The sequence below is a fragment of the Oryx dammah genome, unplaced genomic scaffold (genome assembly GCF_014754425.2).
Source record: "Oryx dammah isolate SB20612 unplaced genomic scaffold, SCBI_Odam_1.1 HiC_scaffold_13, whole genome shotgun sequence".
Taxonomy (NCBI): Eukaryota; Metazoa; Chordata; class Mammalia; order Artiodactyla; family Bovidae; genus Oryx; species Oryx dammah.
Window position 1 is genome coordinate 14,774,403 of NW_024070197.1, and position 15,381 is coordinate 14,789,783.

Sequence of the window (15,381 nt, forward strand, 5' to 3'; positions counted from 1 at the left end):
CTTCTCCAGACTCTGGGACACACATGTATGTGCATAAAGCCACCTAACTTCCCAAAATTACTCTGACCGCCTCACGTTAGTTATTCCTGTAACCGGCAAAGAAGAGGACAACCCGTCCAGAGCCTCAGGGTTTCAGGGCCGGGGGCCTCGGGTAGGACGAGCTCACGCCAGGGCCCGCCCACTCTTCTCTTATGTCCAATGGCTTTCCTGGACTTTCGAGGCGGGAGTGGGAGGGTCCAGATTGTTAGTAAACGCCGAGCCACGTGCGGGCGCCACTCCTTGAGCGCCCGGGTCGGCGCGTGCGTACTGGGTACGCACCGCGTACGCAAGCGCGCGCTTCTGGGCGGAAGCAACAAGCCCCGGCTGCACGTGGGTTTCGGGGCTATGGAGGGGGCAATGCAGACTGAATCGAAGATCCGGGCTGATTCTGGGACAGAGCCCGGCCCTAGGGGCCCCGGCTGTAGCCTCCGGCACTTTGCCTGCGAACAGAACTTGTTGTCCCGGCCTGATGGCTCTGCCTCTTTCCTGCAAGGTAGGAACTACTAGGTTGTATTATTGGGGGGGGGGGGGGGGGCGGTTACAATGTATTGCGCTAGCTGGTAAAAATCTCTCCTGAACTGGTGCAGTTCTTGCCGGGGTGGACACTACTGCATACGCAGGTAGACATATATCTCTCCCTCCAGACTAGCAAGGAGAAGATTGTTAAAGTACGCAGAATGGGAGAGGGCAGACCGCCTCTAAAGAATGAATACTCCAGAATAGGGGAAATCTTCTTACCCCGGGGTCTCCCTTGACTAGGTTCCTCTCCGGTTTCCCACACACGCACCCTGGGTCCATACATCCCAGGCGGAGGCAAACCTGTTTGTTTGCATAAATACCCAGTGGACTGTCAGATCACCACTTCCGGTGTACTCCCTATCCCGGTGGCCGATCTTTTATCCAAATAGTTACTTGTAACTCAGATGGATGGTGATGTCCCCAGCCCCACCTCTTGGGTAAATGTCCATTTGACTGGGATACACAACTCTCCTTATATCCCTAAGATTGGAGCAGTTCTTACCTATTAGGGAAATATCCCCTTTTCCTAGCTAAACAACTCTGAAACTAGACTCAGTTCCCTGACCCGTCTCAGGGAAATGTTCCTCTGGAGATAGGCCTAAGGGTCACCCCCATAAATGCTTCAGACCCTGCTCTAGGGCATTACCTGAAACCCAAATACAAAACCTGCTTTCATTCATTCTTTCATTGAACATGTACCTTTGCTTAGTATTGTTCTGGGCACTGAGAATAAGTAAATAAATTTTTTAAAAATCCCTGCGGTAACGGATTTGACATTCTTACATTCTAGTCAGAGAGACAGGCAAAAGATAAGTAAAATATGTAGTAAAAAGCTGGAGAAAAACACAGTAAGGGTGTAGATTGGGGTGTGCCAGAGAGGGTTGCAGTCTTAATTAGGATGGTCAGGAAAGGCATCAACTGAGATGGTACCTTTTGAATAAACACTTAAAGATGGGACTTTCCTGGTGATCCAGTGGCTAAGACAGCTCCCAATGCAGAGGGCCTGGGTTCAATCCTTGGTAAGGGAACTAGATCCCACAGGGTGCAACCAAGAGTTCGCATGCCCCAACTAAAGATCCTGCATGTTGCAGTGAAGACCCAGTACAGCCAAATAAAAATTTTTTAAGGCAGTTTTTTTCCCTAAAATTGGCTTTTTACAGGGGGAGCAAACCCTAAAGAGATCAAGAGGAAAGCTTATAAAGCATTAGGAACCACAGGGTCCTGAGGCCAAAACTTGCCTGGTGTGTTTGAGGAACAGTCAGGGGGACAGGGGTGCCTGCAGCGGTGACAGGAGGTGGGGTGGAGATAAGGAGACCTGCCCCTCATATAAAGTCTAGTGACTGAGAATGGAGACCTGTGACATGCTCTGAATATATTTTTATAGATTTTAGACTTTCTGGCTGCAGTGTTGATGGCAAAGGGCACGGGGGAAAGGAGGAGAGGAGGGTGGCGCAGAGCAGAGTGGAAGCAGTACAGGTGGTGAGAGTCTGAAGGTAAACTGATAAATTGCAGGTGGTTTGGTTTGGGGGCATGACAGAGTCAGTTTTTTACCCAGACCAGCTGTGCTGGGAGAAAATGAGTTCAGTTGGGAACATTACATTTGCAGGGCCTAATAGACTTTCCCACGGCAGTGTGGATTCGGCAGTCGGACATACAAGACTGGAATTTGGGAGTCCTTTGGCTCTAGATGGCAGTTCAAGCTACTGATTGGATGGAATCAACAAGAAAATCAATATAGATGGAGAAGAGAACTTAGAACTTAGCCCTTTGCCTTCTAGCCTGGGTGGAGCTAGGAAGAGACATTGAGAAGGCGCAGCTAGTAAGGTAGGAGAAAAACCAAGAGAGGGCAGTGACCTGGAGCCCAGAGAATGTGTTTGAAATGTAAGGACCAACCGTTTTGGTCCGGCTGAGAGACTGAATCATGTGAGGATGGACTAGACCTGTGGGTTGACAACCTGGTTGTCTGTTGTAGGTGGTGCAGCCAAGAGTCACTCTGGGACTTCCCTGGTTAAGATTCTGAGCTCGTAGTGCAGGGGACACGGGTTCAATCCCTGGTCCAGCAAGCTTCCACATGCCTTGCATCACAGCTACTTGAGCCCACACACCCTAGAGCCTGTGCTCCACAAGAGAAGCCAGTGCAATAAGAAACCTATGTATCACAACGAACACCCAACGCACAGCCAAAAATAATAAGTAAAATGTAAAAAAGAAAAAGCTGTTCCAGTGGAGGGGTGGAGTCAAGGAGGAAAAGAAAGAGTCAGTGAGCGGAGACAGCTCTTCAGGAACTTTGCTGTAAGAGGATGAGATAGATGGATGTGGAGTCCAGAGGGGAGGGAATTGCTAGAGCCATGGCCTCAGGAAGATGAGAAGAGAGGCACTCTTGTGCCCAGGTGAAGCACAGACAGTGCCTTTGGAGTAACAGGAAGGAAGACCCCAGTGTGGATCTAGTTCTGCTTGGATAATTTCCTCCTCCAGGGTCTATTCTCCTGGAGCCAAGAGAGTCCCTCAGTTGTATAGCAGCTTTTCCTCCCCAGCCCCAGAACAAAAAAGCCTCTACCAGGGACCTCTCCAGGCTTAGCTCTCTTGCTCAGTGCAGGTGCCTGGAGGTTCTTAGAATTTAAGAAATACTGAGCCCCTTGTGTGTTCTAAAAAAGAGAGAAATACTGAGCCCCTTGTATGTTCTAAAACCCCAAAGCCCAGGACCCTGGAGCAGGGTCCTCTGCAAACCCTCACTAGACTCTCCAGTGAGGTTAAAAATGCCAAGCCCCAGAACCCACCTATGCCAACTAAGGCCAGCCCTCTTTGTCCTTATTGATTAGTCTCTCAGTCGTGTCAGCCAGGCTTCTCTGCCCATGGGATTATCCCAGCAAGAATACTAGAACAGGTTGCCATTTCCTCCTCCAGGGGATCCTCCCAACCCAGGGGTGCCAGCGCTCTGTATTTTTAAACGATCTGCTGTAGCAATTCTGGTTGCAGGCCTGTGTTTTGAAACCGTGCTGGAGCTCCATGTCTTCCCACCGCAGGTTGCAGGTCCAGCTGCATGTTAGAATGGCCTGTTGGAGCTCTGAGGCTCCCAGTGCCTGAGCCTCAGCCCCCAGCAATGGGATTAAGGCTCTCTAGGGGAGGGGCCTGGGCATCTAGATCTTTCAAAGTTCTGCAGTGAGCCCAGTGTGCATACAGGGTTGAGAACCACTGTGTTCACTAGTAGGTTTTTGTTTTTGTTTCCGTCTTATTTCTGTTCTTTGGTCAGGTCAGGTGTTAGCTGTGGTGCGTGGGCTTAGTTGCTCCATGGCATGTGCGATCTTAGTTCCCTGATCGGGGATCGAACTGGCATCCCCTGCATTGGAAAGTGGATTCTTAACCACTGGACCACCAGGCAAGTCCCCTTTAGTGGTTCTTTGTAACTGAAATAGAGTAGAAAATCTCCAAGTACGTCAAAGCAGTAACAGTAAAGAGTTGTTTTGGGAGGCGTTCGTTCCATTTATATCCACACAGATTTGTGTGAGTTTTGGGTCCTGAAGTGTATTTGAGTCTAAAATGTATTTCTTACAGGGAGTTAGGATCAGGAATGTTTGGAAACTGCTCTTGTAGTCCAGTCTACCCATTTTGCTGATGGGAAAACTGAGGCCCAGAGAAGTAAGCAAAATCAGCTGAGATTACAGAGCCAAGAGGAAATAAGCAGGTGTCAGGACCCAGCCCTAGATATTCATCCCTTTCTCAGGTGTCCTGACTGCTACAGAGTTTGGGGACGTGAGCCAGAGGTAAGAGAACTCGGCCTCGGGGGAGCTTTGGAAGGAGAAGTTGGGACCAGCAGCAGTAAGAAGGAGGAAGGTTAGCACTCAAGAAGAACTTCCTGTTAAAGTTAGTAATAGTAGCTAAAGTCCTTTGGGCACTCAGCAACTTAGCAGGCAGCATCCTAAATGTTTCTCTTTTTATCTAATTTAATCCTCATAGCTGTGAAGGATGTCCTGTAGGTGTTTGCTTTTTTTTTTTTTTTGCTGCACTGGGTCTTAGTCCCAGCATGCAAACTCTTAGCTGTAGTGTGTGGGGTCTAGTTCCCTGACCAGGGGTTGAACCCAGGCCCTCTGCACTAGGAGCTCAGCCTTAGCCAGTGGACCACCAGGGAAGTCCCAGGGATGTACTGTAGTTATCCTCATTTTACAGATGAGGAAGTAGAAGCAGAGACATGAAGCAAATGCTCAAGGAATCGCTGCCAACAAGGGGTGGGCCAGAGTGAGGGTGACGTGGGGACCCCTGGCCACCCAGCTCAGGGCCCACAATGTTAAGTGCCGTGTGTCAGACCCCAGAGGCAGGGAAGATGCGGGTGAGCTCGCCCATGCTTTCTCCCCAGGGGATACCTCCGTCCTGGCTGGCGTGTATGGGCCAGCCGAGGTGAAGATCAGCAAAGAGATCTTCAACAAGGCCACGCTGGAAGTGATCCTGAGGCCAAAGACTGGACTGCCTGGTAACTGGTCCTCTCACCCGGTGTCCCCGTCTCTGCCCTTTCTGGTCTCCACTCCTCCTCTCAGCTCCCCTCAGCTGTTTCTTTTTCTCCAGCTCTCTGCCTGTACGTCTCTTATCACTTTTCTCCCTGTCTCTCTCCATCTTCTCTTCCCCCTCCCTCCTTCTTTCCTGGCTCCATCTCTCCTCCTTTCCATTAATCTGTTTTTCCACCCTTTTACTCTCTGTCCCCCTCACTCCCCAGGGCTGGGTGCACTGGGATGGGAATGGACAGCAGGACTGGACATGGGAGAGCTCTGAGGTTCTCCTCCCCCGGGAGGCTCCCTTGGTGGGCGCTGGAGGTGGCGGGCATCAAGCGGGTGGTGGTCAGGCCCTGCCTCCCTCCCACTGGGACTCCTCTGTCATCCCTGCAAGTTCTTCCCAGGCCAAGACTGCAGGCCCTTTTCTGGAGGCTTGGGTGGGGCACATGGAGACAGGTAAGCCAGCTGGACAGGAAGAGCCTGACGGCCCAACCCCATCCCTGATTTCCGCAGGCGTAGCGGAGAAGAGCCGGGAGCGGCTGATCAGAAACACATGTGAAGCGGTGGTGCTGGGAGCGCTGCACCCCCGCACCTCCATAACTGTGGTGCTGCAGGTCGTCAGCGATGCTGGCTCTGTATCCTTTCCTCCAGGAAGTCCTCCAGAATCTCACTGGTTGCCGATGGCCATGTACACACCCTCTCCTAGTCTGCTTGACAGATGTCAACTTGTAGGAACAGCAGACACTGCTTGAGTGTTTCCTGTGTGTCAGGCAATGTATGCAGTGTGGGCAACTCACACTTCTAGTAACTGGCAGTGCCAGGACATGAGCCCAAGCCATGTGGCTCTAGAGCTCAAGGCCCCTAGCAGCTGGGTCCTGTTCTCGTGTTTCAGGTGAGGAAACCAAGGCCACGAGAGGAGAGGTCGCTTACCCAAGGTCACACAGCTGGAAGGCAGCAGAGGCTGAATTCACACATAGGCCCATCTGACTCCAGAGCCTGTGCCGTTGACCTCATTTCTGACCCTGAGCTTGGATTTGAGGCTCAACAGGGCAGGAGCCCTGAGTAGGCAGAGCCTTTGGTTCTGCAGCTCAGCCTTGGAATGTGGCTGCGGTTTGGGTGCGAGGGGCAGAGGCCCAGAAATGGGCATTTCTAGACAGCTTTGTGGGTGGGTGTGGCCCTGCGCTGGGCAGATAATTCACAGATGGGGGAAGAGGAGCATTGTGAACCCACTTCACAGATGGGAGATAATGGAGGGTCAGTGGCAGAGGTGGGGCTGGCTGACTGTAAAGCTGGGCCCTAGGGAGGAGAGGAAACTGAGCTGGGGCTAGCTGGCTGACTCAGGCCTGTGCTCACCCTGCACGGGGCCAGGGCCGCACCTCTCCCCTGGACTGCGGGCTCCCTGAGGACACTGACTCCTCCCTCCGTCATCCCGCCAGCCTGCCACCCGGTAGCACTGCTTGCTTGATTCCCCAGCCCCAGGCCTGGCTCTGCCGCTGCCTCGTTTTATCTTGAAAGGCTTCTGGCCTTTGTTTCCCTGAAGGTGCGTACCTGCCGAGTATCATTGTGATCCCTGACTGAGGCTCAGAGAGAGTAAGTAGCTTGTTCAAGGTCACACAGCCTAGGGGTGGCAGTTCAGGTTTGGAACCCAAAGATAGTAGATCCCAGGGTTACTCTGCCTTTCTGTGATCAGTTAGCTGTCTAATGTTCACAGGCACTGGCTTGGTGAACCAGAGGCACGAATGTGTTCTGCTGACCAACCTTCAGTAGAAACTCTTAACATGGGAATTCCCTGGCAATCCAGTGGTTGGGACTCTGCGCTGTAACTGCTGAGGGCCTGGGTTCAGTCGCTGGCGGGGGAACTAAGATGCCAAAAGCCACATAGCGTGGTCAAAGAAAAAAAAAAAAAAGGATGAAAAAAGAAACTTAACCACGGCCTGTGGCACTCAGCTCCTGGCCTGTTGCCTGAATGCCGCCTGCATGGCCCTGGTGGACGCCGGGGTGCCCATGCGGGCCCTCTTCTGTGGGGTCACTTGTGCTCTGGACTCTGATGGGACCCTCATGCTAGACCCTACTGCTAAACAGGAAAAGGTAAGTGTGAAGGGCGGGGTGGTGAAAGGCCCTGGGCAGGCACCCTCCCTCTCCTCCTCTGGGCCTCGCTTCTCCAAAACAGTTGGCTGGTACCACCTCACTTGCTCAGCCCGCAAGCTCTGCTCTGTGCCTCTGGGCAATTGCTAGAAACCCAGCTTTAACCTGCTGAAGCGACAAGGGAGTTGATTTTAAGAGGTTCAAAAACAAAAACAAATCTTAGAGTTTCTTCTTCAGTGGCTCAAGTTCACAATGTGCTGGGGCTCCAGTTATCTGCTCAGGACTGTGACAGTCACTTCCAGTCAGGAAAGCAGAAAGAAACCCCTTGGGAGCTTCACACGGGGGGTGGGGGAGTAGAATTGAATGCAGGGAACTGGTCTCAACAGCCGTGTTGAAAGAGCTGAAGAAGCAAAGGGGAAGAAGGGAGGACCCCCCCCCCCCCAAGACGAGAAGCCTGAGGCCAGCTCCTACCGGGCACTGTTGGGGACATGGGCACAGTCAGATCTAGATGAAAACAGAGACAGTCTGGCTCTGGCCTGGCTGCTGAGGTCCGCAGCCACTCCATCTCCATGACAACTGTGGTGGGTGATATGCCCCAAACTCCTGTGAGGACCCAGATGCTGCTTTTTCCTTCCTCTCTCATCTCCCACCAGATTCCCACTAGAACCAAACTGGCAGGGGAACCTGGAAAATAGAGCTTGCTGGCTTCCAGCCCCAGAGAGCAGAGTACTCTGGGAGGCACTGAGGGCTGACCATCACCGTGGCTGCCCCTCTAGTGTGGAATACTGTGCTTTGGAAGCCCCTGTCGGAGCCACGTGGTGGGATCACGTGAGGAGCGATTCCCCAGGGAGGGGGTGATGTGTAGACTCCCCTCAAAAAATACACTTGCTACGTGACGGCCTGGCTTCAGGAAAAGCAACCCTCCCCCACCACCCGCGCACACACACACACCCGCTTTGTGGCCAGCTGAGATTGTATCTGAGGGGAGGGTCCCAGGTCTTCCACCTTGTACTTCTTGTTCCTAGGAGGCCCGGGCAGTCCTGACTTTTGCCCTTGATAGCGTGGAACGGAAGCTGCTGATGTCCACCACCAAGGGGCTCTACTCTGACGCTGAGGTACCACTGCATAATTGGGGGTGAACACCAGGCCCTTCGTGCCCCCCTGACACAAGGTCTGGTCCCTATTCTAAGAGGCTTAAGGGGAACCCCTTCCTTGCACCCCTTCTGCAAATAGGTTTTAAACTTTGTGGCCATAGAATCCTTTGTGGGAATTTTAAAGGGAAGCCCAGTTGATGAGAAGAGGGGCTCAGGTGGAAATCAGGACACGTGTCACTTGAAGGCCTCCCAGCTTCCAGCTCAGAGCTGTGCACCCTGGAGTTCGGGGTGTCTGAACAGAGTTTGGCACCTGTTGGGCCAAATGGTCACCAAGAACATTTACCACCTGGCCCTCCTGTGAAAACAGGTAGATGCGGCAGTAAAGATTCGGGGTCTTGAGTTCCATGGCTTTTAAGGGTATTTGGAGTCACAGGGCCTCTGGGTCCGGAGCTCAGTGAACCTGGGAATGCTTCCGGGGGCAGGGTGCCTGACACTGTTGGTTTGAGGGCCTGGAGCTGTTTAATCAGCCCTGAAGCCTTCTCTAATGAGGCCATGAAGTGGGGAAGATGGGAATGCACGTGGAGTAACCCCCTCACCACCACCCTCCCCTGGGAAGAGAGGCTCCTGGTGAAAGGGCAGGTGTTAGGTTTGGGGGGCTCTGGGAGTCAGGTGGGGCCCCTGGCACTGACCACCCCCCCACACACCCCACTCCCCTCCCAGCTCCAGCAGTGCCTGGCTGCAGCCCAGACTGCCTCCACACACATCTTCCGCTTCTACCGGGAATCGCTGCAGAGGCGTTACTCCAAGAGCTGAGGCAAGCCAGGGCAGGCCGCCCCTCCCGCCACCTCCAGCGTCAAAGAAGCCAGCTGGCCAGCCCTGCCGAGAAAAGAGTGGCTATAGCCGGCCCCCTGGGCATGGGGGACCCCACCCCTCTCCAGGAAGACACTGGTAGGGTAGTGCATTCACTGAATGAAGCTACTCATTTTAACAGCCCCATGAAGCCGAGACTGCAGTTAAGAGTGTGCACGCCCTGCTGGGTGCTAAGGCCTCAGCAGTGAATGAGGCCCAGGTTTGAGGAACGGTGAGGTGATAGACAAATAACAGTAGTGTGTGTTGGGTGGTGGATGGTATTTTAAAAAAATAAAATTTTTTAAAAGGGGTTTAGGTGAGTTCATGGTGGGGGAGGGGGCCACCTTCGTGGAGAGGGGGCATCCGAGGGAAGTCCAGGAGGAGGCCAGGGATGAGCTTAGGGACTCATGGACACGTGGCGGGGAGGACCCCTTGGCAGAGATAGGCAGAGGTTCAAAGACCAGCAAGATGGCTGGTGCGGCTGGAGCAGAGGAAGGGAGGGCAGGAGGGAGGAAATGGTCAGGGAGACAACAGGCTTCATGTGCCTTGGAGGGCAATCTGCCTCTGAGCAGTGCCTTTATCCAGCAACCCCCTGAGGTGGGGCTATTATGGTCCCTATTTTAAGGTAAGGAAACAAACTTAGGAGCCAGTTAACTGGCAGAGGTCACTAGCTAGTTAGTGGTGGAACACGGGTCCCTCCTCAGAGTCCAGACCCAGAGCCCCCACTATTCAGACCCCAAGAGAGTCAGCACACTCTGGACCTCAGGTCCCTGACAGTGAACGGAAGTGGCTGAGGCCTGTTGGTTCTCAGTTGGGTAGTAGCACCCCAAAAGGGGCTTCTGGAAAGAGGTATGTTTTCAGTTCTGATTTGACTGATTCCCACAGGTGGGCCACATGCCTGCCAGATCCTGTCTGCCACTGACATTTGGGGGGTTATGGTAAAAATGACATGTTGGGGAAGGGGGTCCTTTGCTGCAGCTTCACGTGGGTGCACTGACTCACACAATTGCCCCTTTAGGCAGGTGTCATTTTCATCCCCAGTAACCAAGGAAATGCATAAATAGCTTGAAATTAGGCTCTGTGAAAACAGAGTATAGACAGCGAATAATGTTTTCTTGCGGCAGGATTAAATGGCCGTGTGCCTGTGCATGCCAAGTCACTTCAGTAGTGTGCCACTCCGCAACTATGGACTGTAGCCCACCAGGCTCCTCTGTCCATGGGCTTCTCCAAGCAAGAATACTGGAGTGGGTTGCTATGCCCTCCTCCAGGGCATCTTCCTGACCCAGGGATCACACCCACATCTTTTCCATTCCCTACATTGGCAGGCAGGTTCTTTACCACTAGCGCCACCTGCTGCTTCTAAGTCGTTTCAGTTGTATCTGACTCTGTGTGACCCCCACAGACGGCAGCCCATTGGGCTCCGCCGTCCCTGGGATTCTCTAGGCAAGAACACCGGAGTGGGTTGCCATTTCCTTCTCCAATGCGTGAAAGTGAAGTCACTCAGTCGAGTCTGACTCTTAGCGACCCCATGGACTGCAGCCTACCAGGCTCCTCCATCCATGGGAGTTTCCAGGCAAGAGTACTGGAGTGGGATGCCATTGCCTTCTCCGAGCGCCACCTGAGAAGCCCCAAAATGGTATTAAGTGGAGTGAAGAAAACTAAACAGCTCTCACTTCATTACTTGATAATAACCAACCAGCGGTGGGGGTTGGCCATGGCATGTGGGATCTTAGTTCCCTGACCAGGGATGGCACCGTCGTCCCCTGCATTGGACGTGTGGAGTCTTAACCACTGGACCACCAGGGAAGTCCCTCAGGCTCAATTCATGTATCTGACAAGCACATTAGGCACATGGCTATTTTGCCTGCTAGCACTTTGATGCTTTGAGGCTCCACCCGTCCCAATCTCAGGCTGTGGGATGCAGCTGCCTTGGACCCTAGGTGGGCCAGTGAGAGGGTGCCTGGCAAAGAAGACCTTGGTGGCACCAGAGCTGCCCGCTCCCACTCTCCTGCCCCACGAGGGGGCGCCTGCACGGTGGAAGCCAAGAGATGGGGAGACCAGACCATTTCACTTGACACCCTGAATCCAGTTCTCTGTCCCCCCCCGCCTTTTTTGTGTAAAAGAGTTGGGCTTCTGCCACTGCTGTTAAAGGAACTCAGGAGGAGACTGCTGTGTAGACCGTATGATTCATTTGGTCTCTACAACTGCTCCAGCTGTGGGGGAAATCAGTTCCATTTTGCGGATGAGGAAAAGTGAGGCTCAGACCACAGGGTTACACGGTGAACTCAAGAGGAGGAAGGACTTGGAACCTCGCTTTCCCTAATTCCCTGCCGACTACCCATGGAGAGATGGAGAGAATGTTCTGCCATCTGGGAGCCCTCCGAGCCTCCAAGGATTCGCCCTTCTCTGGCTCTGAGGTGTCCAGGAACACCCCGGGGGACAGCCTGTCACTCTGGCCCCACCTGTCCATCTGCCCACACACTCAGACAGACACAGGTTTGGCGGCAAGAGTGTCTGGTGTTTAATCGCTCTCTGCGGCCTCCAGGAAGGCGGGGAGGGAGGGGGCGGCCCAGCCCACTCCCGTTTCTGGATGCTGCCGCTGCCGCCCCGTCCGCCGGGGACTCTCCACTCCGACCGCAGACGCGCTGGGCGGCCGGCCTCTGGGTTCACAGCGGGGGCCGCAGGGGCAGCTAGGGCGGGTCCCGGGAGGCGAGGTAGGCGGCCAGGGTCACCAGGGCGGCCGCGTACGTGCACACGCCCAGCCCGACGGCCAGGACCCCCAGCAGGAAGGCTCGGCGGGAGGCGGCCCCTGCCCCCTGGACGTCCCCCTGGGCCCAAGCCTTGTTGGTCTGTAGAGGCGTTGGGCAGCGGTGACTCAGGCGTCCCCTCATCCCACCCTGCTTCCCGCAGCCCGACCCCTCCCCCACCCCCACACCCTTGTATTCATATGTTCCAAAAACAGCGAGCAGCTACCGTGGGTCAGGCACAGCTGGGCACTGGGTTTACTGGGTGACTAATAAAAATAGACATATATTACTATATGCCACAGTTCTAACTCATTGAGCCTCACAATGACCCTGAGGTAAGAATTAGTCATCCCCATTTTACAGATAAGGAAAATGGGGCACAGGGAATTTAAGTGGCTTGACCACCACCTTACGGGGGGAGGGGGGGCAGTCATCACTTCCCACCCCCTACCCCAACCTACCCAAGCAGGGCTCCTCTCATTTGTTTTCTTTCAAATGCCATTTTCTCTTTTATATCCAGTCCCCTCTCAACCCCACCCAGAGACTGACCTTCTGGGCCAGGCAGAAGGCGGCGATGCCCAAGGGCCAGAAACAGCACAGCATGGAAAAGACAGCCAAGCCAAGGTGGTCGTGGGGCAGCAGTGGGGAGAGGGGGCCGCCCCCACCCCAGTCCGAGTCACTGTCACTGGATGAGACATCCTGTGGGCAGGAGACAGCCTGAGTGGGCATCTCCATCCCCCATCCTTGCTCCACTGTTCTGCTCCCCATGCCCCCAAAGATACCAAGAGAGAAAAATGTTGCCAGAGATAGACTCTTGACCCCACTATATCCTGGATGCCTCCGAGGGGAAGCTTTGGACCCTGCCTCCTGAGAAAAACCTCACCCATGCTCAAAAGCTTTGAGTTCAATTTCAAGAAGTTCACAGGTCAAGCCATGGGTGGGTATTACAGCTGCTCATAAACCCTGAGTTATAAACCCCTGAAGTAGACACAGAAACCAATGGGGATCAGAACCTGCAAAAAAGATGGAGATTAGAGGAGAGAGCTCTGGTGGCCTGAATTACTAGGACAAACCTGCCTGCTGAAACCACAGGTTCTAGGTTTACATATATATATATATCAGTTCAGTTCAGTTCAGTCGCTCAGTCGTGTCTGTCTCTGTGACCCCATGGATTGCAGCATGCCAGGCTTCCCTGTCCATCACCAACTCCTGGAGCTTGCTCAAACTCATGTCCATCAAGTCAGTGATGCCCTCCAACCATCTCATCCTCTGTCGTCCCCTTCTCCTCCTGCCTTCAATCTTTCCCAGCATCTGGGTCTTTTCCAATGAGTCAGTTGGAATGTATATATATATTTAATCTTGCATCAAATAGCTCACAAGACTTTAAGGAGTTACTGTAAGGCCAAAACTGAAGTGAAAATCAAAATTAATTTAACAGAGAAGGTCCCTTCCGCCTAGCAGGCATTTCCTGATCCCAGAAAAATTAATCTTTCATTCAGACCCTGAACTAGATTAAAAATGATCTCCGAATGGCAGTGCCCCTAGGCAGTTGACAGAAGCAGACCAAATCCTTTTTGGACAAGGTACTTTCATTCTAACCCTCAAAACCATTTTTCAAATACAATAACCAACAAGCCATCAAAGATAACCAGGTACACAGGAACCAAGGAGGAGAACTAGCAAAATAATAAGGCCCTGAAAGTCTTCAAATACTGGAATTATCAGACACATAACCATGTCCAAGTGAAGCTTACTGCCACGGTGTGGCAGACTGTTTCTAAAAATGGCCATAACCACCTCTCCCCTCCCACAGGCTCTTCTTACAGTGTGACTGATAATCTTCCCATCAAGGGGTGAGGTCTGTGTCCACTTTCCTTGAGTCTGGGCAGGCTATGATTCATCTGTAATTGATAGAATGTGGTGGAAATAATACCACACGACTCACAAGCCTAAGTCAGAAAAGGTGAGGCAGGTTCAGCTTTGTTGAAACACTCCTGCCGGAGGGCTGGAGGCACATTCAGAGTGCTGCCCTGAAGCTTACGTGCTATGAGCCCAAACCAGCCCACATGGGGTGACTCCTGCGGAAGCCCTGAGACCACATTAAGAGAGAGATACCCAACCAGACCCCCCTGCTGCTTCAGACTCTGACTGTTCCAGTTCTGGCTACTGGCTGGCCTCGACCTCATGAAAGACCCTGAGGCAGAATCACCCAAGTCCTTCCCAAATTCCCAACCCATGGAAACCATGAGCCATGATAGTGATTGTTGTTTTAAGCTACCAAGTTCTGGGTGATTTCTTAAACAGCAGTAGCAAAAGGAAAACCATGCTTTGCAATTAAAAGACAAGCTTGAGAATATGGACACGGAATAAGAAATGATAAAAAATGACATTAACTAGGGAGGGGGGAGAAAAAAAGAAAGAGGTGCAGAGATGCATCAGCTTTAGAGAGATGGACAGAGAGAAAACAAGGGGGTCAGAAATGATTGGGAAGAAAGAGCCAAAAGAAACAAAGATGAGAGACGAATCTGGAGAGAAAAAGGTAAAGAAACCGGGGGAGAGGAAGAACAGGAAAAACCCCAACTGGAAACCCAGGAACATGCATGCAGTTGGCAAGTGAGACTCCAGGCCAAAGATGGGCACTCCACCTGCCAGCCTGCTGGATGTTGGCCACAGCTGTGTTTCCCTCCAGTCCCCTCCCCCAGTTCCCACTAGGGAGCCTTCCTTAGTGCTGCTGCTCCTACCTCAAAGTCGGTGGTCCCTGGCTCCCCTAGTCCTGCACTCACAGAAGAAAAAGATGGTGGCAGGAACTGCCAACCCTTCAGTGACTCCACAAAGGCTGTCTCTCGAAAGGGAGGCCCCAGCTCAGGCTCACCGGACTTCTGGATGGGAAGCTCACCACCCACCAGCAGGGGCTGTTGGAGTTCTTGAAGACTGGGGCTGTCCATGGCTGGGGAGAGGCTCCTTCCTAGGGGAAGGGGAAAGAGCAAAACAAGCTGTTAATAGTCCCACCTTCATCTCTCCCCTGACTCCAGGCAGAGACTAGGTAGCTGAACCATCCTAAGACCCACTTAGAGACAGCAAAACTGAGGTCTAAAGAGTTAAAAGGGACTTCCCTGGGGTCCAGTGGCTAAGACTCTGCACTCCCAATGCAGGGGGCCCAGATTCAGTCCCTGATCAGGGAACTAGATCCCGCATGCCTCAATGAAGACTGAAGATCTCACGTGCTGCAACTAAGACCCAGCATGGTCAAATAAATAAATAATTTTAAAAAGAGTTAAAGAGGATGGTCCAAGTTGTGGGTGGGGGGGAAACCTCAGGAATCTGGACATTCAGTTCTAGGCTTCTCTCTCCTCAGGGCAAAACCACATACCTGTTCCACAGTTATTCCAAACCATGCTTTACACACTTACTTGGCCCATGAACTACACACCCAACCTGAGTTCACACTCCCATCCCTCTCGCGCACAGCCAAACTCAGTGATGCTTAGTCCACACACCCCCTGTGCCCCCCAAGCCTGCATACTCAATACCCAAGTCCCCTGCCACACATACCCAACCAGGCAAGCC

At 52.9% G+C, this 15,381-nt stretch overlaps 2 protein-coding genes across 3 annotated transcripts; one reads left to right on the plus strand and one right to left on the minus strand.

The window, feature by feature from the left end:
* Positions 1 to 244: 244 nt before the first annotated feature.
* EXOSC5 (exosome component 5) lies at positions 245 to 9,378 on the plus strand. Its single transcript, XM_040252817.1, has 6 exons — positions 245 to 532; positions 4,910 to 5,023; positions 5,553 to 5,674; positions 6,987 to 7,127; positions 8,150 to 8,239; positions 8,939 to 9,378. The coding sequence occupies exons 1-6, from the start codon at positions 385 to 387 to the stop codon at positions 9,029 to 9,031; spliced, it is 708 nt and encodes a 235-aa protein (XP_040108751.1). The 5' UTR covers positions 245 to 384; the 3' UTR covers positions 9,032 to 9,378.
* A 2,186-nt stretch (positions 9,379 to 11,564) lies between these two features.
* On the minus strand, positions 11,565 to 14,773 carry TMEM91 (transmembrane protein 91). Of its 2 annotated transcripts, none has more exons than XM_040252837.1 (3): positions 14,556 to 14,773; positions 12,364 to 12,513; positions 11,565 to 11,916 (listed from the first exon to the last, which is right to left on the minus strand). In XM_040252837.1, the coding sequence occupies exons 1-3, from the start codon at positions 14,757 to 14,759 to the stop codon at positions 11,758 to 11,760; spliced, it is 513 nt and encodes a 170-aa protein (XP_040108771.1). In that variant the 5' UTR covers positions 14,760 to 14,773; the 3' UTR covers positions 11,565 to 11,757. The 2 variants fall into 2 exon arrangements, with proteins under 2 accessions (XP_040108771.1, XP_040108772.1); XM_040252838.1 differs by having other exon boundaries at positions 11,575 to 11,916; positions 14,598 to 14,766.
* Between the last annotated feature and the right edge of the window lie 608 nt (positions 14,774 to 15,381).

Bases quoted from the DNA above. Each gene is read 5' to 3' on its own strand.
- EXOSC5 (XM_040252817.1), top strand. From the start codon at position 385: ATGGAGGGGGCAATGCAGACTGAATCGAAGATCCGGGCTGATTCTGGG. The intron at 533-4,909 runs GTAGGAACTACT...CTTTCTCCCCAG, and splicing joins CTCTGCCTCTTTCCTGCAAG to GGGATACCTCCGTCCTGGCT. The intron at 7,128-8,149 runs GTAAGTGTGAAG...TCTTGTTCCTAG, and splicing joins CTACTGCTAAACAGGAAAAG to GAGGCCCGGGCAGTCCTGAC.
- TMEM91 (XM_040252837.1), bottom strand. From the start codon at position 14,759: ATGGACAGCCCCAGTCTTCAAGAACTCCAACAGCCCCTGCTGGTGGGT. The intron at 12,514-14,555 runs GTAGGAGCAGCA...TCCTGCCCACAG, and splicing joins CAGGGACCACCGACTTTGAG to GATGTCTCATCCAGTGACAG. The intron at 11,917-12,363 runs GTCAGTCTCTGG...ACGCCTCTACAG, and splicing joins CCTTCTGCCTGGCCCAGAAG to ACCAACAAGGCTTGGGCCCA.